Source organism: Oryctolagus cuniculus, chromosome 15 (assembly GCF_051225735.1).
Source record: "Oryctolagus cuniculus isolate XC-2025 breed Fujian yellow rabbit chromosome 15, ASM5122573v1, whole genome shotgun sequence".
Taxonomy (NCBI): Eukaryota; Metazoa; Chordata; class Mammalia; order Lagomorpha; family Leporidae; genus Oryctolagus; species Oryctolagus cuniculus.
In genome coordinates, this window is record NC_142881.1 from 11242838 (window position 1) to 11270056 (window position 27219).

At 57.7% G+C, this 27219-nt stretch overlaps 1 protein-coding gene across 2 annotated transcripts in view; it reads right to left on the minus strand.

The window, feature by feature from the left end:
• GRK5 (G protein-coupled receptor kinase 5) overlaps window positions 1-27219 on the minus strand; it is a 207901-nt gene that overhangs the window by 89520 nt on the left and 91162 nt on the right. The window contains exon 2 of one of the 2 annotated variants that reach the window (XM_051824219.3): window positions 17830-17925. In XM_051824219.3, coding sequence (XP_051680179.1) covers window positions 17830-17925 — 96 coding nt within the window. Of the gene's footprint in view, window positions 1-17829; window positions 17926-27219 lie in introns of those variants that run through there. The other variant, XM_051824222.3, reaches the window with a different exon arrangement.

The window sequence follows — 27219 nt, forward strand, 5'->3', positions numbered from 1 at the left end:
TTAGGTTTAGCTTCCAGAAAACTCCCTCAAAGTGGTTCACTCAGCATTTCCCTCCCTGACTTTTTCTACAGTCTGGAACAAGGATATAATGGCTGGAGCTGCATCAGCCACCTTGGACCAGGGGCTGTCTGGTGGAGCAGAGAGATAGGGGAAGCATGGGTCCCTGAGGAGCAGGGACCCAGAAGAACTAACCACAGCCTCCCTCCAGACTGCATTTGTATGAGGGCAAGCATGCTTACGTCACTCCAATTCAAAGCACCCAACCAGCAGTCACAGGTGTCTGCTCCCTGGGGCATCTACCTTCCCAGCCAAACCCTTACCCTCCAGTCCAAGCCACCTCCTCCAGGAGCTGTCCTGGATTGCACCTTTATCTGATCAGCTGCAGCATGCAGTGCAGAGTTCAGATCCACCTGGTGGATCTCCCAGTGATTACTCGGCGACCTCAGACAAATAAATGATTTCACATCTTGGAGCCTCAGACTCAGCAGCTGCCGGCCGGGATGCTGACACTGCCACGGCCCAGGGCTTCCTGGGGCTTGGATAATAACAGAGGTAAAAAGGCATGGCTCCCATCAGCATGCGATACACCCAGACATCAGCCATTCTCAAGCCACTGGGACCACCACCTACCCCCTGAAATAGGTCCCATTATTACAGGATGTATTTGGTATTTTCTTGTGAGTTTTAATGTTCTCTCCCTCCTGCCTGTTTTCAACATCACCTTTTAAAAGCAATAACACATGGGAATTCCACTGCAGCGATTGGCTTTTTTTTTTCCCCTTAAATGACATACCTTAAAACAAATGCATAACGTGGTCTTCTGTGGTCCCCCTTAAATCATCTCACACCCCGAGAGGCATGGCTGCTGCCCTCCCTTAAGTGATTCTCGTGTATTTAGGAATGAAATGCACACTCCTCTTCCATTCCCCAACAAGGAGGCCCTTCAGGGTGGGGCTGGGCTGCTCTTATCTCTGCGATTAGCCCCGCGCCTGGAACATACAAGGAGCCCATTAATAGACGCCTAATTAGTGAGCCATCATTCTCTCGCATTCCTATCAGAGACCTGGACAGATGGCCTGAGCAAATTCCAGTCCAGCGCATTCTGAGGGCTGTCCAAATTCTTGCACTGTGCTGGACGCACGTTCTATCAACAATTACACATTACAAGTGGGCTGTCAGCACCAGAGCCTGCCATTGTTTCTACAAACACTTTCCTGAAACCCAAATGGCTTTTGCTGTCATGGGATTTGATCCATTTCCTGGCGCCCTGGCAAGCCCCGGCCTGGCCAGTGCGACGTGGCAGGGACTTCACAAAAAAGGGCTTCTTCTCTGGGCTGGACAAAGAAAACTTTCTGCAGGAGCCTGCACCGCCTCGGCAGCTGCAAACACGCTCGGGAAATGTTTCCATCAGGGAGCGGGGTCTTACGCAAAGCAAGAGGTGGTGACATCCTGAAAACACCGGGTCCCAAATAAAATGTGAGCTGTGACAAGGATGCTGCAGGACCCAGCTTCTGTGTCAGAGAGGCTTTTCAGCAGTGGAAAAGTTTTGATGGAAAATTGCGCACTTGGCCTGTTAAGAAGTAACCAAGTGAGATGTTTTCTGGCATACGCTAAATGTTTTATTTGGCAAATTCCTGCCAACTCAGACCTGAAGCTAACTCACTTCTACCCCACCTCCCCATCCCGTGCCAGACGCCACACTGAAAAAGTGAGACAGGTGTCGGTGGCAGCTGCCTAGGGCCAGACACTCAAAGACCCACATGCTAAAAGGGGCCGAGCTGGAGTATCCCCATCAAAAGCGGTGGCCAGCACTGTGCAGGAGGCCCACCCAGCAGAGCGGTCTTGTGTCCTCACACCATCATGGGGCAAGCTGGGCGCTGCTCACAGCCGTGACTGAGCCCCAAGAAGTGGCAGTGAGCTGTCGTGGGCCCAGCCTTAGCTGCAAATGGGCAACGGAGGCAGCCTCTCAGAGCCTGGTCTGCAAAGGGAGAGTGAAAGCACCCCAGGACCTGCTGGGGGCTGCTGCGTGTGGGCTCAGGGAGTGCCGACAGCTTCCCAGGCCCCACAGAAGTCTGCACTCTGCAGGGGAGCTCAGTCACACACACAGAGCTACAGCCAATGGCCAGTGGCATGTGTGAGTGACCAGCAAGGCAGGGGTGTGTGTGGGGTGGGTGGAGGGTGGTTGTGGTAGGTCTATAGGAGTCCCTGGAACTCAGACAAGTAGGAGGTGGTGGCCACTGAACCAGATCTGGACAGGAAAGTAGGCTTAACACTTGGCAGCTGGACCAGGACCCCAGCAAGGGCTATATCTGCAGACCAGCAGAGAGGCAGGCCCAGTGCCCTTCTGTTACAACCACCTCAAGTCCCCTCCCCAGTGGGACTGGGCTTTAGTGCAATGAGGACCAGGCTTGGCCCACTGCTGGTTTTACCTTGCGGCACCCCCTCCTTCCTGCCTGCCTCTCCCCGACTAGCTTGCCTGCAAACACACAAGTGGGCCATGTCTAACCTGTCCACCCGGGGCCGTTCTCTCAGCCTCTCCTGGCGGCTGAGTGGGTGGATGGGAGGAAGACAGCAGAGGAAGACGGGAGATGGCTCAACTCGCATCTCTTGCCAACATCTTAAAAAAATCTCCCTCCTGCCAGTGGCCAAGACTTCGCAAGCAGCCCTCCTGCAGCGGCCACACCGTCTGGCCACCTCCCCAGCACTCCTATTTATACCTCACCATCGAGCTGCCTCCTTTTTTGGACAGTGTCACCGCCTTGGTGCAGAAGCTGCTCAGTCGTTGCGTCTCCACCAAGGACGGGGAAGGAAAGCTGAGTAGCGGCACTGCTGGGAGCTGCCAGGGCTCCCGTTAGAGACCTGTCTGTCGTTCACTCTGGGGCAGTGCCCAGTGGTCTGTCTGGCCAACTCCACGGCCAGTTTCTCCAGAATGGGGAGCTGGTCAGCACAGGCTTGGGCCCCCTCCAGTTGGTCCACAGCTGACCCCCACACCTGAGTAACCCACCTTCTAGAGCTCTGGAGGAAGTATGGGCAAAGTCCAGTCTGTCCTCTGCTTCTTGGAGTCAGCTGGGCAGGTGCTGACCTGCCCATTCTCCAGAGGAGAACAAAGCTCCTCCAGCCACGCAGGACCCTGCTCCCCTTCCCTTTCCTTATCGATTGCTTGCTTGCTTGCTCCCCAGGAACCACGGCATCTTCCAACCAAAGCACGTGTTCAATTGTTCCAGAAAAGACAAAGGGCAGCAAGTAAGTGGCTGAGGGAGAGCAGAGAATAAAACGAGCTCCTTCAGGACATGTAACGAGAGCTTTGCTTTAGACCTAAACCTAGGCTGTGGGCTCTGGGCTTTCCCGCTGTTTAAACCAAGAAGGACACAGGTGGGTGGCTGGGGGTGGTGCACACACTAATAGCCAGGTCTCCAGACTCCTCGTTACACACACACAGTAAATGCCTACTGTGTGCAGGCACTGGGCACACGTTACTCTGCCAAGAGAGAGCAGGTGAGGAAGCCAGGTCTCGGTTGGAGGACGTGAGGAGCCGGCACAAGCCACCCCAAGGCAGGGAGCTGGGAGCGTGGGCGGAGTGGAATTCAGAACATGTAGCTCCTGGCCCAGGGTGCTCCCCTCCGCGTCCCTCTGCCTTCCCTCCTGGCCTTGTCTCCAGGTCAGAGTCATAGCCCCTGGCACCTGTTGAGGTGGGAGGAACCAGAAAAGTCAGCAGCCTGCCTTCAGGACGCTTACAGGCTGGTGATGGGCATGCACACTCATGCATATGTATGCACACACAAACATGCAGAGACACGCATAAATATATACTCACACATGCATGCATGCACACACGCTATGGTCGTGGAGCACAAAGGCCAGGCAGAGGAAGACAACCGGGCTCCCACCAAGACAGAACCCTGCAGACTCTAGTGTGGGGCCAGGAGGCAACAGCCCAAGCCTGGTCTCCGCACAGATGCGCCAGGTGCCAGCTGCACTGCTGCCCCCAGGACTGAGCAGAAACCCCATGTAGGACCACACTGCCATGCCGGGGTGGGCAGAACAGACCCAACAGACGGCAAATCGGGCCAATGCCCACAGGACGGCCTCCTTTCCAGCCCTAGCAGAGACATTCTGACCAGCGCCCCCTATCCGGGCCTGAGGAGGCCCAGCCATCTCCATCCTCAGAGGGGACTACTGTGGGAAAATCACAAGAAAGGCCGGCTCTTGCTGCTGAGCCTTCTGGTGAGATGATTTGCCAGCGCCTTTGGCCTGGGCCAGGGGACCAGATGACCAGGGAGGACCCCCAGTCCCCATGAGCCTTCACAGCAGGACGGCCTTCAGACGGTCAGTCACGTGGCATGTGTAGCTGGCTGAAGGCAGCCCAGCTTCAATCTCCAGCACACATACTCCAGAGACCCCAGGCCACTCCTGGAGCAGCGGCACTGCACACTCCATGGACAGGCCTGGGGCTTGACTGGCTGCGGCAGGAGTGTGTTGACTCCCCGTAAGCCTGGCCCTGTGAGGCTCTTTCTTCTGTGTCCCAGAAAGTGATAAATCGGACTTAGGTGATGGTCAGTAAAGAACTGAAGCCAATGCCCAAACCCTGCAGAGTGCAAGGTGTGAGGCTGGGGGCTGGGCGGGCGCAAGGAGGGTCTGCCTGACCTGCTCCACCCACTCCAGAGAACCTCGGCTCGGCCCCTCATCACCCAGCGCCTCCCTGCCCTTCCTTACTCGCTGAGACCCAGGCACAGGGGCGGCGCTAAGCCGGGGCAAGTGCCTGCTAGGAAAACAGACCGCTAAGCCCAGGCCACTCCCTGTGGTCAGGGTTCTGTGGGGAAAACTGCTGGCAGGATGCAGGGAGCGCCCTGGGGCATGGCTGGAGGGGTGGATGGTTACCTTGGACAGCCGTTGGCTTTGGAGGCAGGACCTGGTCAGGGGGCTAGCACAGAGGATGGGGCCTGAACAAAGGCCTAGAAGCAGGAAGAAAGCCCGTCTAACTAAGTTACTGCTCCCTGTGCGCAGCAGGGGGCAGGGGCTTCCACACACGTCGCCATGTTGGAACTTGCCAGTTTGACAAGTGGGTAGTGTGGCCCCCACGTGGGTGGGTGGGGGACAGCCCTGAGGGGGACAGTCGGGCTCCAGCTCCTAGGAGGGTGTGAGCTGGGCCACTGGCTTCATTGTGACAAACCCCAATTCCTTTATTTGCCGTGAAGGGGGTGGAAAGGGGTTATGCAAAGTGCTGGGCACAGTGTCTGGCTCCTGGAAGAGCTTGATCAATGACAGCCATCACAGTCATTGTCATGAGCATCTTTGTTCTGGGTTGGCAGCTCAGAGAGGTTAAGCAAATTGCCCAGAGTCACACAGCTCCTATGCAAAAGTGAAGCGATTTGGCACCGAGACTTGAAAGCCGCGCCATTGCCCACCATGTGTGGGGAGAGGGGGAGGTGAACCAAGGGTGAGGAAGCCTGAAGCCTTCCAACAGGTGGCAGAGCGAGCGTATAGTGAGGGAAGGCAGGGGACAGACCCTTCATGTCTGCCAGGAGTCGCGACTTTGATGTCTTCGGGAAAGTGCTTAAGAGCAGTGAGGCAGGTCAGACTGGATGGGAGGAAGGGAAAGGAAACCCACTGGAAACAGGACCGAGGGAGAGGCTGCTGCACTGGTCCACGCAGGAGGGTGTGCCCAGGCCAGGAGACAGAGATGAGAGGGAGCACCCAGCCAGCTGGGGACCAGCGCCCTAGGGTTCCACCTGGCCAGGCCAGTAAAGCACTGTGGGGAGCAGGAGTCCAGGAGGGGATGCGGGTGGGGGATGGGTGGGAAATTAAAACAGCAGCAGTGGGCAAGGCCAGGGAGCCCTTCTCTCATGTTAAAGCCAAACGAGGACACGGGATGGCAAAGCACCTGCCGACCCCAAGAGCCCCAAGAGAGGGGTCTCACAGCTGGGAGAAGGCTGGGGGGCTGTCGGAGGTGGGGGATCCTCCTGCATGCCACACTCACATTCTGAACCCTAGCTCAGGCTGGTGAGAACTTCTTACCACCACAGCCCCCCCTGCATCAGCCCGAGACCACCACTGTGCACAGCAGGTGTGCAACGCAGGCAGAGGGGTAGCCAGTATGACCTTCATAATCCATCTGCTGCCTTCTGGAAGGCTCTGCAGGGGGAGCAGGAGGAGAGGACACAGCAGGGGGTGAGAAGCTTCCCCAGGAGGAGCGAGGAGGAGATGGGACAGCGAGAACAGCAGCTGGCATGGGGACAATGACAGCTGGTGCTGAAAGGTGCCCCGTGTCCCAGCGGCACCAAAAGAAACCTGTTCTTGGCACGATGCTGCAAGTGAGAGAAGCCACGTGGCGTTACCTGGAGTGGGGGCTGTGTATGGTGCACTCCAGCTCCTGGGGTCTCAGGGGGACCTGATAAACCCTGTCCCACTCCTCCCTGGCACGCAGTGGGTCCATGACCAATACCTGGAGATGAGTGATGGACTCACATAGCCCTGGGGACCCAGGCTGCGCAGTCTGGCCTCCCCCTGCTCGCTGCTCTCTTCCTGAGAGGTGAACGTCTGGACAGCTCTGCTTCCTGCTACTATAACCAGATGCCCAAGGATGGCTGCTTTATAAAGAAAAGAGGTTTGTTCAGCTCACAATTCTGGAGGTTCAAGAAACGGCACCAGGACAGCGGCTGTGCTGGGAGAACTTGCCCAGGGCACTGCGGGAGGCAGGAGATGCTGAGGGGCAGGTCTGGGGGTGGGGCCAATGTGTGCTTTCACTCCGCCCCTCCAGGGGTCCTGGTGGTAGGCCCCGTTTGGGAAATGCCAGCGGAGGCTCATGGCTCCAGGTACAGCAGACTTGGACACTGGGTTGGCTGTGGTGAGGATCTCATGGATGACGGTGGGAGCCCAGTGGGCGGAAGAGGCCACATTGCAAGAAAGGAAGCCACAATGAGGGGAGGGGCCTTCCCTGTGACTCCCGCCAGGCCTTGCCTTTAAAGGTTCCCCCACTTCTCAACATGGCCCCACTGTGGCCCAAGCTCCCAACATGTGAACCTCTGGGATACAAGCCACCATCAAATCACAGCAACCGTCAATGGCTCCCTACTACCAGCAGGACAGAGACCATTGCCATTAGCAAGGATGGCGCCCCCTGGGCCAGGTTCTCTTTGACCTCCTGCCTCGTGACTTCTCTACACACAGTCCCCCTAGACGGTGCACACACTGCCTCCCAACAGGTACCACACTGTCCATCTCTGTGGGAAAAGCAGGGCCAACCTGCAGGAAACCCACCAGCTACATAGCCTTGCCTCCAGCCCAGGTTTAAATCTGGGCCATGCTGCTCAGGCTCTGTAACTCCAAGCAGTTTACCAATCTCTGGTCTCCACTTCCTCATCCAAAGCCTAGGGGTGGGGAAAGGAACTGCAGTCCACAGGGCTGCAATGGCCGGCTGAGCGTGTCTGCAAGGTGTGCAGCCCAGTGTCTGGCCCACAGCAAGGGCCCAGGAAACACTGGCTGACAATATGGAGGCAGAACATGCTGATCTCATTTGCTCAACTAGCCCCTCCCATCCCACGTGGATGCCCCCTTCCACGCCCACTGCCAGGCACTCGGGACAAAGGTCAGACATTGGGTAGCTGCCCCCGCCCTTCCCATGGCTGTTTCCCAGCATCCCCTGTGCTTTCTACCGATCTATCTCCCCAACTAGGGCCAGCTTCCCAAGGGATGGCATGGCCCTCACATCCTCCCCTGGGGGCACTGCACAGGACCTGCCCAGAGGAACACCTGCCCAGCCCTGTGGACATATCTAGCTATTACCCCATGCACTGCAACAGAGGGAGCCTTGAGGGGCAGAGGAGATGAGGGGGTGGGGGTCCCACCCTGAACCTCTGAGTCTGCCGAGAGGTCGTGAATAGAGGCGTGAGCAATGGGAACGGGTTGGGGGGGGAGGTAAGAGGGGTTACATAAAACCAGTAACTGTGGCTCAGCCCAGGCTGCCAAGAGCCACTTCGGAAAGCCAATCCCCACCAGCTGGCAGCTCCCTGGATCCCTGGCACAGAGGAAGGGCTTAACAGATGAAGGAATGAATGAATGAGCAGATAAACTGAGCCCAGCAGGACCTGGCAACCAAGAACACAGCTCTGCACCGAACAGCACCGAGGCCAGCAACAGTGATGACAAAGCAGTGACAACGCCAAGGAAGACGAGGAGGAAGCAGTGGCCCAGTGCTGGCCCAGGCCCCGGGCACTCCCTCCCCACTCCCAGCAACCCCTGTTCCATTTTCCTGAGGGTTAGGGAAATCTGATGACTGCACTGCGTCACAGTCACTCGGAGCCTGGCTCCAAGCCAGCCCCTCTGCCCCGAAGCTCCTGCTCCTCACTGCCATCTCCATCCCGACCAGGTCCCAGCTGACCTGCCTGTCACATCAGGTCATGCCTCCAGCACCTCGGCACACCCAGGGTGCTGACACCCAAGCCTGAAAATGGGGTCTTCCAGGGAAGCCATTCTCAGCGCAGGGCCTCCCTGGTGCCATCCTCTAGGGGGTCAGGCGAGTTCTGGCAGCCAGAAGGGACTGACTGAGAGCAGAGCTGCACTTTGAGGCCTGTAGGGGGCTTTAGGGTCACTGCTCTCAGTGGGGACTTTGATTGGACATTACTGCCCACACCATCTCTGAGGAGAGCAGCTACTTCAGGACAGACAAGAGCTAAACTCAGAGAGAACAAGAAGACCCATCAGCCATCAGTCCAGGATTGGAGGTTAACTGATTTTTCCATCCCCTGGGGAGAATGAAAATATCTAAGCAAGGAAGAAAGTCAGGTTGGTCAAAGGGCCTGGTGCATAGGAAACACTCCTGGTGGGTGCTGGAAAGCAGGGTGCTCCCTGCTCCTGTGCTCCCCTCTCAGAGCCCTTGGTCAAGCAGAGGACAGAGGTGAGTCACTGGGGTCCATGGCAGCCCGAGGAGGGTGTGGAGCATGCCTGGACTGAGAGGTCACCAGGGGAGGCTTCCTGGACAAGGTGACCCGTAGACAGGGGACTGAAGTTGAACAGGTGACCAAGCAGTTAGGGAAGGATGTCCAGCAGAAGAAAGAACCCTGGCAGAGGCTTGGGGGAGAGAAGCAATGGCTGAGTTGGGAGACAGGTAGGAAGGGTGGAAACAGAGTGGTGAAGAAGAGGCAGATAGGTCTGGTCAGCTGTGATGAGCCCTGTGGGCTCCTCTGACACCAGCGGAAGCTACAAACCAGGGGATGGCAAGACCAGGTGGGCGTTGAGAAAGAACCTCCTGGCTGCTGCCTGGTGCCAGGCTGGAAGGTGGGGGTATGCTTGGAGAGAGTAGGGAGCCAGTGAGGAGCTCCGGCCAGGAAGAAGGAACAGGGCAAACATGGGGAGCTGGCAGGCCCAGTGAACCAGGCTCAGAGAAGGATGGGACCTGTTCCCTGGGGCAGGGGATGGGCAGTAGGGCAGGGAGAGGGAGGCCTCCAGCCTTGGAGCACCAAGATCAGAGACAGGGTCACAGAAAACTACTCCAACAAGTGGCCCCCACCGAAAGATCACAAGCCCATACGAAGGCACCTGCTCTCACGGACCCCTCTGGCCTTTGGATCAGCCACTGCAGCTGATGAACAGTTCAGGGAGAAGTGACTTCCCCAGTAACCTGGGTCTCCTGCCTCCCAGGCCAGTGGGAGCCTCCGTCTCATGTGAGTAAGATCTGATTTTGTGCTGATAGAAGACACGGGGGCCAGCACGCTTCTCCCCCAGCAGAACAAACACAAAAGGGCTTTGCATCCACATGGGCCCAGTGGTCACCTCAGGGACAATTTCTGTCTTTCTCTTCCTAAATTAGCTTTGAGGAATTTCACCCACAGGTGCACATTATTTCTGTAAAGAGGAAAAGAACTAAAAGATAACAAAAATAATAGTTCTTAAAGATGATGCAAGCATAGAACAATACAAAACAGAAAAAAAAAAGGCAGCGCTCAAGATGCTTCTCAATTACTCATTTTCCTTCCCACGATCGGCTGGCTGGGCGGCGGCGAGAAGGCAACGGCAGCAGCATTTGGTGGTGGCGTTTGGTACCCCAACTTGAGAAGTTCCTATTGGTCTCTTATAACCACCCAGTTTCCTTCTCATTGTCTCTCGGGTGCCAGCTCCGAAGTACAGGGAGCAAGGGGCGTTTAATTCACAGCGTCGGATGCCCAGGGAGATGCAAGCGGTGGCCTTGCCCATCCCACGGCCAGGGTGTCGCAAGGGTCTGAGCTCTGGGAAAGCAATTCTGCAGCGAGAGTCTGGGCAGACACCATTGGCAGTGCCGTGGCTCCTCCTGGGTGTGACTCTGTCATTCTGAGCCGGGCCTCTTGTGTTGCTTTGAGGTCCCCGTGGCTGCATAACCCACTTTGATTTTCCCACTGGGGCTTGGAGCAGACAGAAGCACCCTTCCAGGGCCAGCCCAGTGTGGCAGACTCAGCTGGGGCGTGAGGCAGAGGCCGCTCACCTACATCACGTGCTTCGGGCAGGGGATGGTGTCTTCCCATGCAAGGGCAAAGCACCGTGGAATATTCCAGAGAAAACCAAGGAATCAGAGAGGGCGCAGGGCCACTGCACAGGTGCAGCTAGCTGCGCTCTGGACTTCAAGAAGACAGCGTGGGCTTTCTTACCTTTGAGCCACAAAGTGCAAAGGTGCTCATCTGAGCGTTAATTATAATGGTGAAAACCACCAGAAAGCCTCAATAGTACCCGAAATACACGAAATGGATAGGAGGCCTTTCAAAGGCGGGTTTACGCTGGGTTCACGGCTGAAGGCTTGTTTTCAAGATGACTTAAAGGAAGAAGCCACGCACAGGAAATTACCATGGGTTGGGGGAGATGGGGGTTGTGGGCAGCAGGTGGGTCCCCCCTCCCCTGGGGCAGTCACTCCCCTGCAGAAGGGCAGCCCAGGAGAACAGGACATTCTGTGCTTTGTTCACTTGTGTGTCCCCCCTGCCTGACACCCGACAAATATGTGTCAAGTGGGAAAAACATAGATCACATTTACGGAGAATTTTAATGACGTGGGGAAATATTTTTGATATTATGTTAAGAAGAAAGGTAAGAAATGAAACCATGTGTATGTGTTCGGAGGGCGGAGCTAGAGGGAAGTGTTAACCACAGCTGTGTCTGAACGGTAACATTGTGGGTGACTTTCTCTCCAAGTTTCCTGTGTTTTTTGTTTTTCGTTTTTTTTTTTCTTTTTTTTTTTTTGTTCAGCAATTCACCAATTCTTGTGACTCTACCAATAGCTAAAAGAGAGACTGAGAAAGCACCAGACAACATGTTACTTGGGCACAATGAACCCTCCCATTGATCATTTGTGTGACCCATTGGGAAAGCGGTCAGCCTGCAGGGGTTAACTCCAAGCCTGATCAGGAGGGAGGGAGGGATCCCCTTGGACCCCTGGACCTTGCAGTCCACAGCCCATGTGAGAAGGTGACAGGCTATGGGTTGGTTCAGTTAGGCCCCTCAAGAAACATTTGTTGAGGTCCAAAGCCCTAGGACCTTGGAAAGAGGATCTCTACAGAGGTCATCAATCTAAAATGAGGTCATTAAGGTGGGCCCTGAGCCAATACAACTGCATCCGGATACAAAGGGGCAGCTTGGAGACAGATGTGCACACAAGGAGAGCGCCATGGGGAGTAAGATGCTTCGGCTAGCCCGGGGAATACCAGAGGGGGCCAGCAAAGCCCCGGGGGTGCTCAGGAGGACCCAACCCTGCTGACACCTTGCCCTTGGACTTCAGCCTCCAGGATTGGGGAGGAGACGGGGACAACGTACTGCTGTTCAAGATGTAGTTATGGTAGCCCTGGGGATCCACACAGAGGGAAAGCCTGCTTTGGAGGCGGGTCACAGGGGCACATTGGTGAGCCACCTGTCTCTCTGGGACTCAGTTTACTTATCTGGAAAGGGGGAAATTGGCCTAGAATAGTGGGGTTCAAATTTGATTTTAGTTTTAGCCTTGGAATGAAATCTGACATCAAAGCCCAATAAGAAAAATGGGAAGCAAGGCCTGCCCTGGGTCAAACACCCTCCCTGCAGAACAGCCTTGGAAAAGTACCGTCCAGATCACTGGGAAGTCCCCACCAGCACCCCACTGGGAGAACCCCGAACAAGGAGCCCCTGGCCGGCCATCCTGGAGAGGCCTCTGTGTGCACCCAGCCACAGAGGGACGGTAAGGCTGTAACAGGGAAACAGTGAGCAGACAGGCTGGGCCACCCTCTGCCTCCTGAAAGCCAGCTGCAAACAGGTCACCTGATGTCCCAAATCTGCCACCTCAGAATTTATCTTGCCCTCCAAGGACAAGCAGACGCTGTGCCTTATCAGAGCACGACTGAGTGGCAGAATGACAGGCGTGACGCGCCCTTATCACCCCAAGGACGGCAGTGACGTCTGCAGAGAGACTTGGTCTCCCTGACAATGGAATCAAGAGTGCAAGGGTCTGAGGGGACTGGGTCACGAGGACGCTGTCCTTTTGGAACCCACAGACTCCTCCGGGGGCACAGAGTCAATAAGGAAGGAGAGAAACAGCGTCACCATCCTCCCTGCCCCGCTGTGCAATCAGGCCGTGCAGCCAGGCTTGATGCCTTTACCTTTAATTACACAAAGAGCATGCAGTTCACTCTCCTTCTCAAAACTGCCTTACAGGGACAGCGAATGTCCCTCTGCACGCCGGGCCTTTCCCCGGGGGAGACAGCGGCAGGTCTCTGGGCTGCAACCTTCCAGAATCCTGGGACATATGTCCTTCCAAAGAGACCCACGGGGGCAGAACAGGGGTCTGGGCAGAGTGTGATGCTGCATTGTAGAAGCTGTGAGGCTGGGGGCTGCAGGAATAGAGTGGGCTTCTAGGCAGAGGAGGAGTCAGATGATGGCTACAGTCCTTGAGGCCTGAGGCCTGCTTTGTGTGGGCACAGAGACAGCTGGCTCCCCGCCTCACTTGTAGCCCAGTCAGCTTCTCTGGGAAACTGTGCAGCTTCCTCAAGGGGTCTTCAACTCCATCAGGGTGGGTGTTTGGTGCAGCAGTCGGGAGGCCCACATCTCATATCAGAGCGCTGGGTTCAAGTTCCGCTCTGGCTCCCAACTCCAGCTTTCTAATGCAGACCTCGGGAGGCAGCAGTGATGGCTCAAATGCATGGGTTCCTACCAGCGATGTGGGAGACCTGGATTGATTTCCTGGCTCCTGGCTTCAGCCCTAGCTTAGTCCTGGTTGTTGTGGGCTCCAAATGGAGAGTCAGCACACAGGTAGGAACACTTGCACGCTCGCTCGCTCTCTCTCTCTCCTCTGCTTCTCAAACAAATAAACAAATTTTAAAATCTCCACCACCATGACTATGAAGATGATCATGACAGCATGTGCAAGACACTCTGCTGGACCTCCCAGGCAAGTATTAATGTTTCTGTTTTAAAGACAAAGGAACTGCAGCCCAGAGAAACTAAGCAACACACCCAAAGTCACCATCTGACCTTGGCAACAGTGACCAAGAGCCTTCCACAAGCCTGTGGCCAACGATACGACAACGCGTAGTGATTGATCGTAGGAGCTCAACGAGCAGCTGCTGCCCCATCTCCTGCTTAAAGAACGCGGCAATGTTGAGTGGATAACCAAGTACCAGGCAAGTGCGAGAAAGTCTTGACAATCTCACGGGTTTGCGTTTGTTTTCTCACGTTAGGATTCTCTACTTGCAGCTAGGAATGCCCCCACAGCCTAGCGCTTCTACCTCTGCAAAGAGTTAAGGTGTTGGCAAGAGACCCTCCCACACCAAGGCAGGTCAGTCCCTCCGGCCTGCCCACCAGGGCTCGGGGCACGGCGGTGACGGGCCAGACGCAGCAGCCGCTTTCTGCGATCACCCCCCGGTAAACATCAGGCTGCCAGGGGGTGGGCAGGGGGCCTTGATTTATTATATAGCTTTGGACAGTTCCTACAGAAATATTGCCAAGTGGTAGAATAATCAAGTCTTTCACTCAAGCCCCCTCCTACTTTCTGCTTTTAAGTGAAAGGATAAAGTATGCAATGAGCCTGAGCTAAATCAGTAAAAATGCCACACTTTGGCCCAGCCAAACTTTCTGCGTCACTGCGAAATACATGCAGACCTCAGCAATCTTTCATCCGCACGATGACGTCCCGGGCTGTCCAAGTTCTGGACATTCTGAGGACTTCTTTGGATCGGACATGAACAATCAGCCTATTACGGGTAAGGTCACTGTTTGATGCTCCACGGAGCAGGCATCAAAGAACCCTTCCTCCTCTCACGGTCTTCCCTCTGCCAGTTCTGTCTGAAACTGGTTAGCTCATGTCCGGGTCTCATACTGGAAGCGCTCTTCCCCATTGCCATCCTGGGCTCCCGGCTGAGGAGGTGGGGACGTCCATCTGTCTGTCCATCCATGCACTCACCCCAGCCATGGAGACCCCCGGATGGAGAGGATGTGACCCATGAAGGGATGCCCCCTGCTCCGGGAAGTTCTGATGGACGGAGACCCTCGGCCCCGTCTTCCAGCTCAGGAGCCTGTCCCTCACCACGGTGCAAGCGCGTCAATTTGTCATCACCACTTCTGGATTTCAGGCAGCCTCTGGGCTCAGCCGTGAATTAGCGCAGGCCTGGGGTGGATGCCCCACATGTTCAGGCATCAGTAGGCTGCTGAGGAGTGAGGACAGGGGGCTGCCCTGTCCCAGGCACTCCATCTCCTTTGGGAGCCTGTCTGCCCTCCTCGGACTTGGGTGGTTGGACAGCATGCTCTCCAGTTCGAAGTCTGAGACTGCTTTGATCATTATTCAGTCGACAACTGGAGGGGAAGCTGGCCTGGGCGGAGAGCCACCTTGCACCTCCCTTGGAGTGTCCACGAGATGTGTCTGAGCCTTGTAACCGTGCCAAGGTCCCCATGGGTGTCATCCGTGTAGAAAGGGTGGGGCTGGCAGTTGAGAGAGATGCTTCCCAAGGTGCCTTCTGAGGCTATACTCTCATTGCTTTCAGTTTAAGCTGTTGGTGAAGGTGACATTTGGGTACGGCAAACACACATCATACGCTTTTTAACAAGAGCCCTAATTTCAGATATTTCACCTCATTCATTCCTTCATTCACACAGTATTTAATGAGCCCCTATTTTGTGCCAGGCACTGTTCTAACAGCAAGCCAGGCAAGACACAGTCGCGATTAACACAGAACATCCAGTCCAGAGTGGGAGGCAGAAACTACTCAGCTGAACAGCTGTGGGCAAAGAGCGTAAAACAAGCAGCGCCATGGGCAGGAACGGCGCAGTCGGAGGGAGGGCACGGGGCCCTCTGCAAAGGCTTCCCTGTGGACCAAGACAGAAAACGCTCCTGGAAGAAAGTGTGGGGGAGAAGCGGGCGCAGAGGCCTTCACAGCACAAAGGGGTGGGCACTGCGGCTGCCGGCTGGAGGAGGGAGGGACCCCAGGTGGCCCCGGGGAGATTGCAGAGACCCCCTGGACAGGGTCACAACTTCCTTCTCATACAGACTTACAGTGACGAGTTACTGCCCAACCAGGAGACCGTGCTCCACTGGCCGCAGTGCTTGGAGCTTTGGGAAGGACTCTGGGGGTTACCGTAGGTGGGATGGGGTACTGGGGGGAGAAGGCTCACAGGAAGCCTTCTCACTGGGAGGCCTGTGGCCGGCCAGGCCAGAGCTGGGGACAGGAGAGGGCTGTGGCTTTAACTGACCTCTCTTCTGGATGGTCCCCAGGGGCAGTGTCCCTGGGTCCTGTGGGCTCTGCCCTTCCCTCTGATCCAGAGATCTCCTACCGCACCACTCCACTGCCCTTGGGGCCCTGTCTCCTTGGCAGGAAGCCCACTCCAGGACACCCACCCATGCAGCCTCAGCCAGTACTCGCGTGGCCATGAGAACCATAAACTCAGTGTTTGCCAGTCTACTTCGTGTAAGGGTCTGAGAGAAGTGACATTTCCCGTGGGACCCCCATGGAGGCCGGGTACTCGCCAGGCTGGAAACCAGCAGGGAGGCCCCGAGCCCTGTCACAGGCTGTGCTGCCGCCCCTCTGCCCCTCTGCCTCCGAGGGCCTCTACCTACCACACACAGCCTCTTCAATGCCCTCCAGGACAACACAGCCTCATGCCCATGTGCCAGCCCCCAGGCTCTTCACAGCCTCCCAGGGCATGGTGTAGTGGTCGGGAGGCCCTCACCCTATATCAGAGTGCTGGGTTCAAGTTCCACTTGAGGGACAGATGGCGACAGTGCCCACACCCAGGGGCCCATGGACCCAGGGGGCTCCTGGCAGAACCCTGCACTCTCGGATGCCAGACCGGAGGTGGAGAGGAGGGAAGCAGCTCTTCTCTCCCTCCGCCCCATGGGTCTCCAGCAGAAAGGCTGGATCTCAAGGGTGGGTGTGGCATCCAAGGCTCAGGCCAGGAGGGGCCACAAAGGGGGCCGGCTGGTGGGACTTCGAGAAAGCAAGCCAGAGTGCTGGAGAGCGAGGCCCAGGGCTGCTGAGTGGTCCCCCGCTCCACTCTTTATACACACAGCCTCATACGATCCACTCCACACCCCAGAGTGGGCTCACGGCCATGCGTGACAGCTTGGGAAACTGAGGCTCTGCGAGAGAAAGTAACTTATGTGGCCACTAGGAAGGGTGGGATTTGAACCCACATCTACTGGGCTCAGTGGCCCAAGCCCATGAGCCAGCTCCATTCTCCACCTCCAGAGCACCGTGAGGATTCCGACCTGACTGGGCTTGCAAGGACGGGAGGTAGATCCAAGACAGGTACCCCTCCTGCAGCTCCCTCCCCAACTTCCCCTGCTCACAGCAGCCTCCGTGGGGTGCAGGGTTGCCTTTCATGTCATAAACACCAGATAACGGAGCTCCCTGCCACACTGGGCAGTGCAGGGTCATGGAGCCAAAGGTCGTCACCTGCTCTCATCGCAGGGCAACCAGGGTCTCGGGGGTGGGGGCTCGGGGGTGGGGGGGTGGGGCCAACAGCCCAGAGCCAGGACGCAACAAGCCCGGGGAAGGGTGGAAGTCCACCTTGCCTGGGAACTCTGGGAGGCACCATTCAGAAAAGCACATTCCAAGGTAGGTTTAAGGCAGGGACCCCAAGGCCTGGGCACAAGTCCCCCCAAAACAGCTGGGCCTGCAGTGTTCTGGGGAACAGCCATCCTGTGTCCGGTGCTCAGTGGACCTGGACATTATGAAATGGGTCTAGCTTGTCTGTGACTCTGACAGACAGGAACAGATGAGGAGGCTTCATGAAGGAATGGGGAACCCCCCACCATCACGCCTCCCCCTGGGAGCCCCTACCCAGCCATCCCAGCCTCCTCCCCACAGATGGACCCGCCTGGTGTGTTGGGTTGTACCAGTCCCCCTGGAAAATGAGCCCCATTTCACTCTTTGGTGTGGCCATGCAGGAGCCAGATGGAGAAGACTGTGCTGGGCCCTGAGTGGGGGGCAGGGAGAGGAAAGGGGACCCAGACGCTCACTCCCCAGCCCAGCTCCTGAAGCCTGGAGCTGTTCTCTGGGAGCAGGACATACAGGTTCCAGAAAGGGATGGCAGAGAGCTGCAGCTGGGGGCTCAGGGCTGGGCCTGACCCACCTCACTGCCCTCCCATGAGCTGGGAGACTTGGAGCCAGTTACACAACCACTCTGTGCCTCAGTTTCTCCATCCGATAGGTGGTGAAAAATAGCAGCACCTGCCTTAAAGGGCAGCTGGGGGATAACTGTTCCGCAGCACCAAGTACTCAGGGGAGCCAGGGTCTCTCTGCTTCCCTTAGCAACGTCGTCGGCCGAGCTCCGCCCCGAAACCCCACCCTGCGTTAGGGGACTCCCTCTGACGCACTGGCTGACAGCTGGCGGGCCCCTCGAGGCAGCCCTGCTTACCCACGGTCTTCCGCAGTTCTTCGCACTGGCTGATGTGAGGGAACTTCAGGATCTCCTTCCACTTCTTGCTCTTCCCTTTGCGCTTCCCTCCTCCCCCTGCAGAGATGGGGAAGAAAACAGTGGGCTCATGTGGGTGCTGCCCCAGCTGCCAAGCCTGCATCCCACCTCCACCCCCCCGCTTCCAGGGCTGACAGTTGGCAGGGGCTACAGGTCCAGTCAGCCATATTCCCAAGCCTGAGACCCTCACACATCTCCTCCAGGCAGGTCTCAAGCCTGAGAGTTTCCTGTGGCCACCCTCACCCCCACCCCCACCCCAGCAGTGATTCCCTGGTGCACCTGGGCCCCTCCCTCCACAGCAGTGAGTCCCTGGTGCACCTGCACACACATCCCTTCCACAGTGAGTCCTTGGCGTACCCAGCAGTGTGTCCCCACCACAAGCCATGAGGTCCTCTGGGCCCCCCAGTATCAGGATTCCAAGGCCCTTTGCCCCCTCCATGGGCGGGGCCGTGGCTCCCTGGCCCTCCATTCTCTCCCTCCTGGGTAAGGTCTGGGCGAGATAAGGTCCTTTGCCCCAACAGCGAATCCAGGGATGCCTGGTGGAGCCTGGCTCGTGGCCTCCCACAGGTGAGCCTGGCTAGCTTACCCCTTGTCCAGCCCCATCTGCAGATTGCTTCCTTGGTAAAACAGGGCCACGAAGGCCTTCCTCAGGGGGCTCATGGGAGGAGTATCAAGGTGTTCAGAAGCAGGCACAGAGCCAGGGATTCCTAACAGTCTCAGAACTGCCGTGGGGGCTCCGATGGAGGCCTTGATCAGAGAGTAAGCTGTTCTGGGGGCCCAGGGCCCCTTGGGTGTCCAGGAAGCACTCTAAGCTCACCCTGGCTTCACCCTGGCCAGCCCCGGCTCGCCCCTCTCAAGTCTCGGCAGATGGCAATGGCCTGAAATCTAAGTGACAGAAGGAGCAAGTACTGGGCACCCCGTGGCCAGGCAGCATCAGAACAGGGTCTTGCTGCATCCTCAAGATGACACCAAGGACGAGCTCCTGGACCTACGTCAGAGACGCAGGAACAAACGCCCGAGGTTGTGTAACTCTCCAGAGGTGGCCTGTCCAATTCTGCACTCACTCCTCCTGCAGGGGCCAACACACACACACACACACACACACACACACACACACACACACCGAGGAGCTCCCCCTGCTCTGGACCAACACCCTCCCGCAGTCTTTACCCACTCCTACAAGATGGGAACTATTCTATTGCCACTTGACAGATGAGGAAACTCAGGCACGGACAGGCAGAAGCAAGTCATCCAGAGCTTGTAGTTCCTGAATGCAGAGCCACGACCGCAGCTTGAACAGAATCCTGACCCAAGGTTCTCGGCCTGATTCTCTATCTGCAGACCCCTCCTCTGGGTGCTCTGAAAGCAAGAGAAATGCTCAGAGGACCAACCACAGAGCCGGGGTCAACGTGACGCAGCACCTGCTAACAGGGGCCAGAATGCAGAGCTAGCTGGGACTCAGGCTGTGTGTGCCCGGACTGACGCCCGCAGGGGTCGTGCCGCTTGCTTGTTCACACAACCAGGCAGGTGCCAACATCTAAACATCAGGGGAGTCTCAGCCAAGCCCAGATCTCAAACAGCTCTCTCATAGCCAGGCAAAGACCAGCTGCAGCCAGACGGCAGCTGCCCCGTGGACAGGACTTGTGGCCTCTAGGAGGACAAGCCCTTGCCAGGTGGGCCCCTCATCAGGAGGCCCGCCTGGTGTACCCACAATGGAAGGGCTGCCCTCTCCCATATCAGCCTAACCCTCGGGTTGCCCAAGCCAGACTCTGCTCCCAGCATGCAGGCTCTGAGGCTGTGAGGCCTGGAGTGCCAGGAGAGCTGCCTCGTCCCAGCTCCACACTGCTGAGTCCCATGACCTCGCTGGGCAAAGCAGGGCTTACACAGAAACAACGTACAAGTGGCCGTCTAGCCCCTTCCAGAAGCAGGGCTCAGCAGCGCTAAGTCTGTCCACCCTGTTGTCCAGCCATCGCCACCAACCACAGCCCCAACAGAACACCCTCTCCCGGCCCCGGGCACCCACACGCAGCCTGTCTCTGAGGAGGTGACTGCTCTCAGCACCTCACACGCCAGGTGTCTCCGTGTCTGGCTTCCTGCTCTCAGCACCAGGCCCCAAGGCCTGCCCTGCTGGAGCAGGGGTGAGCGCTTCCTCCCTCAGCAGGGATGAACAGCGTTCTCTTGCTGGACAGTCTTTGGCTCAGGCATTCCCCTGCTGGTGGCTGCCTGAGCGGCTTTTGCCTGCTGGCGATTGTAACCTGGCTGCTGTGGGTGTTCGCACAACTCTCCGTTGGAGTCGCTGCTTTCCACCCTCTGGGAACCAGCCCCACCTGAAATGACCAGATTCACAGAGTACCTGCCTCTCACCCGTGCCCCCGTGCTGACAGTACCCCCGGAAGCTGGTTTCTCCCTCCTTGGGCCCCCACAGGTGCCCAGGCAGGAGCTGCTGAGTGGACACCAGTGCTGTGCTTTAGCTCCAGCCCCTGGGGGGCCCCCTCTGCATCCCCGTCTCCCCACCACCCTGGAGATGCAGTCCTCTCTGCCTGACCCCCCCACCTGCAGAAGCCCCGTGCTGAGTGCCCCACCCCTTGATGCTCTTGAGCAGCAGGCCTCTCCTGGCCCCCAGCCCTGGCCCTGCCAGGCCCAGGCTGGACCTGCCCCTGCAGTCATGGCCAGAGGTGTGTGGGGTGCAGCTGACACATGAATGCCTCCCTGCAAGTTTTCCTTGCCCTGCATAGGCTGACTGGGTAAATGGATACTCGCAGGACCCTGCACCAACCTCCCTCTCTACCCTGCCAGCCCTCCAGGCTCAGCTGTGAATGAGGCGCTGGCCAGTGGGTCTCATTACATGGCACCGGCCCCCTTCACAGATAAAGCGCTGAGGCTCGGGGAGAGGAATTAGCGAGGCAACAAATGATGCAGACGCCCAAAGAGGGGCAGTACCTCCTTTTACCCGCCTTGGGCTTGCAGCCATGGCGTATTACCACTGGCGAGCCAGGGAAGAGGACATGGCCCCGGCCAGCCACTGTGGATGTTCATGCATGCTCGCTCCACGTGTTAAAGAGAAACGATGAGCAAGACAGAGAGGAATGTAGCCAGGCAGGCAGGGAAGGCTGCCTGGAGGAGGGCCCAGAGCTGACAAGAGGGCTCCTGCCCCAGGGTGGGAACAGGCCATAGTGGGGCTGAGTGGTGGGGGCGCTGAGCTCCACCAGCTCCGGGGAAGGCACAAAGGACCGAGGCGGCAGGATTCCACCTTGAGTGAATCCAAGGCAACAGCCGAGGAGGTGGGCCACAGGAAGGCGCGTGCGCCCTGACTCCTGGCCCCAGGCGCCCGCCAGCCCCCTCGAGCAGCCGCTAGGAAGGAAGTGGCTCAGCTACTCCCACCCTTCCACTGCTGCCCTCCAGCCCCACCGGGCACTGGGCACAGCCTTGCCGCCAGCAGTGCTTCTGCAGGTGCTCTCCTGCCAGGCTGGGAACAGGGAGGAGTGGGGTCCCGGAGCAGGGGGTCAGGGCCAGGCAGGGGCAAGCACACGATGATAAAGGGCCACGGGCCACGCCTGGAACAGATAGCGTCCCCAGGACACCCATTCGCGTTTCCTTTGCTCCTGTGCAGTAAAAGGTTGTGGCCCCCAGAGCCGGCCACGGAGAAGAGGCTGTCACTGTGGGGAAGAGTGTGCCACCATGGCCGTTCTGAAGGGTGGAGACGGCTCTGAAATGGGCTGGCGCTGAGAACCCAGGGGGAAGCCGAGGACGGAGCGCTGGGCTGCGCCAGCTCCGGGCTCTGGGGAAGCACTGAAGACCGAGCCAGAATCGCCACCTCTGGTGACGGAACCCAAGGCAACAGCGAGGGCGGTGGGGAAGACCCGGGCTCCAGGAGAGCAAGGCCCCCGCCGGCTGGCCCCCGGGGCCCTGTGACTGACAGGCCAGCAGAGTCCCTCCTCGGACACTGACAAAGCCAGCAGAGGGCGGTGATGCGGGTGGTCTGAGGTGGGATTCATGGGAGTCCTCTGAGCCCGGGGGAGCAGGGGCCCAGCCCTGAGTCAGACAATGGGCTCTGGGCTGCTCCGGGTCGGGAACAAGGGGTACTGCCAGCACATCAGCCATCTGGTCAGCTCCAGGAGGCAGGTCCTGTCGTGGAGCCGTCTCACAGGGGAGGAGGCAGAGTCCCAGAGAGGCGAGCGCCTCTCGCCAACGAGGCAGCCTGCGTCTGTCGCAGCCACGGGCGGCGTTCTGACGCTGGCTCCCATGTTCCCGTCCTCCCTGTGACAAGCAGGACTTTGGTGAGGAACAGCACCTGGGGAAGCTGAGGAAGGCGCGGCACGTTGTTGGAAAGCACTTCTCAGTGTGGCCCTCGGAACGGCGGCACAGCCTCCGAGGAACTTGCTAGAAATGCAGATTCTTGGGCCCTACCCCAGCAGGAATAGGATGGGCCCCTGTGCCTGCTCCCGGGCACGTAGCCTCTGCTCCTTGGACTTCACATGGCTGCAGTGTCGGGTCTAACCAATGGATCTCTGAGACCATGAGCAAGATGACTCAGGCTGCGGGCTATCCATGCCAGAAACGTGAGCCCTGTGATTGCAGGCTGGGGCTCAGCTGTGCGATCACATCCCAGCTTCCAGGGAGCAACACGGGGCTGGAGACCAAGTTCAACCACACTGTCCAGGGGTCGGGTCACTCATGCCCACCTAACGAGTCTTCAATAAGAACTGGGGACATGCAGGCTTGGGTGAGCTTCCTGGTGGTTGGGAAGTGACAATCCAGAAGAGAGGGCAGCTCCACCTCCGGAACTCACTGGTCCTTGCTCCGAGTCTCTCCTTTTGGCTGGCATGGATTTGTATCCTTTTGTGACAACAGAACCGGGACTGCACTGAATGCAGTGTGTTGGAGTTCTGAGAGCTCCTCATGAATGATGGAACCTGAGGGGCTCGGGGCAGTCCTGACTCTGCAGCAGGGTCACCATGTAGGTGGCCCAGGACGCCAACTCGTGGCAGTCTTTCTGACATCTATGCCAACACTGAGAGTGAGCTGCAGGTCTGTATGGCCTATGGAGGCCATGCTAGCCCAGCTGCCCACCCAGCTCCCAGGCTCCTGGCTCTCAAGCCCCAAGGGGCAAACCTGGCTGGTCAGTTCATCTGTCCTTGCCAGGCCACATATCAGGGCCAGCGTGGAGTCTGAGACAACCAAGTCAGCTGTGGTTTATGCAGGGGAGAGCGTGGGATGGATGGCAAGGCTGGGGGAGCTGCAGGCCACCTCCTGCCTTCAGGCGCACGGCAGAAGCCCCCAGGCAGGCCGAGCCACAGAGACTCCTGCCTGGCTTCTGTAACAGGAAGGACATGGGGCAGAGAGGGGCACAGGCTCAGGAGACCCCAGGACTTTGCAGCAGGGCCCTGGCCTAGAAAGGTCGGCATTATGCTAATGAGAGGAGTCAGGTGTGAGGCGGGGCTTCAGGACATGCCCTCTGGACAGGAAGAGGGAGAGTGCCCATGCCAAGGGTCTCTATGCTGCCACCAAGGGCGGTGAGGGCAGGAGGGAGCGAGTGTCACTGTGCTTGTGACATTGCTGTGCCCGTGATGTCAGCGTCTGCCCTGCTGCCAGCAGAGTTGGGTGTCCAGAAAATACCACCATGGTTAGGCCGTGGGTTCTCAGAGTTGTCTCTGACCCAAGTGACGCAAAGGCGGCTGGCTTTCTGACGAGTTTGGGGCACCTTTCGTCTCCTCCTCCCACCACCAGCATTTCTTCCCGGTGTACCTGGGCCCTCCCTGCCACCCCCACCCTTGCCACCTGCACAGGGGCAGCACTGAAGCTAATGAGGTGGGTGTGGCTTTGCATGGATTCCATCCAGGCTGGAGAAAGGTGAGATCCCAGTCACAGGGCCAGCACGGGGGCTGCCACGAACCTCAAGTCCCTTCAGAAGGGACCTGGGCAGGCTCAGCTGCAGCGGACTTTCTCCAACCCCATACACTTGGCAGCCACTGAGAGAGACAGGTGGGCACTGGGGGAGCTGGGAGAAAGCCCCCCCTCCACACCCCTTTCCTTATCTGGATCCAGGAAGACTGCAGCAGGACTGGGCAATCCCCTTAGATGCGGCAGAAATGACGGGGGCAGGGGGGTGGGTGGGGCAGCTCTCGCCTCCCCAGACAAGAGTGCTTGGCAGAGCCCTCCCCAGGGCACCCTCCCTGAACCCAGGCCAGCCCAGCCTCGGTCCTGCCCTAACTTCCAACATTCCACAGCGTGCTCCAGCCAGGAAGGCCTGGAGCTGCCAGGGGGAGACTCCAAACTATTCACAGACCAAAATGTCTGAAAGAAAACATAATATGGGGGCCCCGAGGCCCTCCTGAAGGGAGACTGTGCAGCTCACCCTGGGGGTCCCCAGTCCATGGCTCCTTGAGGCAGGAAGCATCAGGAGTCTGTGGGCTGAGGCCCTGATGTCACAGGTGCATTGGCGGCCTTCCTGGCTGGGCACAGGACCCTAGGGGGTGGGCAGAAGATGCAGGAGGAGATCTGGGGGCAACAGAGCCTCTCCCTGTCCTGGGGTGCTTTGCACAGCCTGAGACCACCCTCAGCTTCACCATGGGGTGGCCAAAGACCCTGGTTTCACAAGGACCGCTTCAAAGACCCAAGGAACGGGTGCCGGATCACATGGGATTAAGTCATGCCAGCTCCATTCAAGAGGCTGGCACCATGATGTGGGCACAGCCAGGCCAGGAGCAACCCACCAGGACTCAGCACCACGAGGTGGGCAAGGGACAGGCAGAACAGAAGAGGCCCGGCGGTGCGGGGAGCGGCCCGGGGCCCCTCCCTGCACCAGGAGGCAGCTGCCTGGCTGCTTAGCTGGGGCTTCCATTGTTTAAGAGGCCCCCACCAAGCTGGTCAGCAAAAGCCCCAGCGGGCAGGTAGGACAGAAGTCATGGCTGGGGCCTCTCGGCAGCTCACCCGCTACAAGATGAGACCTGGGGAAGCCAAGCCACACGGTCCTGGCCCCAGAAAGTGCTGTGGTCCCACAATTCTCAGCTGCAAGAACCCAAAACTTTGCAATGGGAGTCGAGAGAGGCAAGGGGTGCAGCCCAGGGCCTGTGGGGCCTGCGGTCAAGGGCAGGTCCCAGCACCTCCAGGCACCACGGCGGCCACACCACAGCTAGTGCTGCCAGAGCAGAAAACCTCAGCCACGACCAGAAGAGCCACAACCTCAAATTAGGAAAACCCAAACCCACACAGGCCCAGTAACTGGTTGCCATGGGGACGAGGAGACAGGGCCCCTCCCCAGCATACTGGGCCTGGTGTGGCCTGGGCAGGCGGGGAAGCTGGGAACAGTCCCTCCCAGGAAAGCCTCCCGCTGAGGGCAGCGTTGACACTGAGCCACCTCCCACCAAAGGCTGCCCCCTGGAGTGACAGTGGCACGGGTGTTCACAGTGCCGCTCAGCCCATGCTCTGTGGCCTGTCACTGCCATGTAAGCAGGTGTCATTGCATTGTCATCTGAGCCCTGTCACTGCCGGGCTGTGTGGTTTGGGTAACGTTACTCAGTGTTGTCTCCTGCAAAGATGCTGCTACCCATTTTGCACTGCTGTGCACTGTTGCATGGGTGCCACGAAACGTACCCATGACCACCACCACTGCCATCACCACCACAGCCACCATCATCACCTCCATCACCACTACCACAGACATCACCATCACCACCACAACTACCACAGACATCACCGCCACCACTGCCATCATCACTACCACAACCACCATCATCACCTCCATCACCACTACCACAGACATCACCATCACCACCACAACTACCACAGACATCACCGCCACCACTGCCATCATCACTACCATTGCCACCATCACCACCACCATTATCACTATCATCACCAGCATCACAAATACCATAATTTTAACTGTCACCGTTATTACCACCACCACCATCACCACCACTTTCACCACTACCACAACCATCACTTGCCACCACTACCCCATCACAATGATCACCAACACTACCACCATCAACACCATCACCACCACCATCAACACCATCACCACTACCACAATCATCACTGCCACAACTACCCCATCACAATTATCACCACCACTACCACCATCAACACCATCAACACCATCACCACTACCACCATCACCACTACCACAATCATCACTGCCACCACTACCCCATCACCATTATCACCACCAATACCACCATCAACACCATTACCACCACTACCACCATCACCACTACCACAACCATCACCACTACCACAACCATCACTGCCACCACTACCCCATCACAATGATCACCATCAATACCACCATCAACACCATCACCACCACTACCACCATCACCACTACCACAACCATCACTGCCACCACTACCCCATCACAATGATCACCATCAATACCACCATCAACACCATCACCACCACTACCACCATCACCACTACCACAACTACCCCATCACAATTATCACCACCACTACCACCATCAACACCATCAACACCATCACCACTACCACCATCACCACTACCACAATCATCACTGCCACCACTACCCCATCACCATTATCACCACCAATACCACCATCAACACCATTACCACCACTACCACCATCACCACTACCACAACCATCACCACTACCACAACCATCACTGCCACCACTACCCCATCACAATGATCACCATCAATACCACCATCAACACCATCACCACCACTACCACCATCACCACTACCACAACCATCACTGCCACCACTACCCCATCACAATGATCACCATCAATACCACCATCAACACCATCACCACCACTACCACCATCACCACTACCACAATCATTACTGCCACCACTACCCCATCACCATTATCACCACCACTACCACCATCAACACCATCATCACCATCAACACCACCACTACTACCATCAACACCATCACCACTACCACAACCACCACTACCACAACCACCACAACCACCACCACCATCACAGCTACCACAATATCACCACTATCACTATCACTACCACCATCACCATAACCACGATCATCATCATCACCATCATGGTCACCACCATCATCACCACCACCATCCCCACCATCAGGTTATATCTGATGAAAGAACTGAGGACACGGAGCTGGTGAGGGGCAAACAACAGGTCTCAAAGCCAAGGCTGTACAGCCAAACACACACAAACACACACAGCTTCTCCATTAGCACGTCAAAGCGTCTGTGTTGAGGCTCCCAAGGTGTCACGGGAAGCAGGCAGGAGCTTCCTGCCTCTCCACTCTCACCTCCGCCTCTCGCCTTCCCTCGCTGTGCTGCGGCCCCCCGCCCCCTTTCTCGGCAGGTCTTCAGACACCCCAGC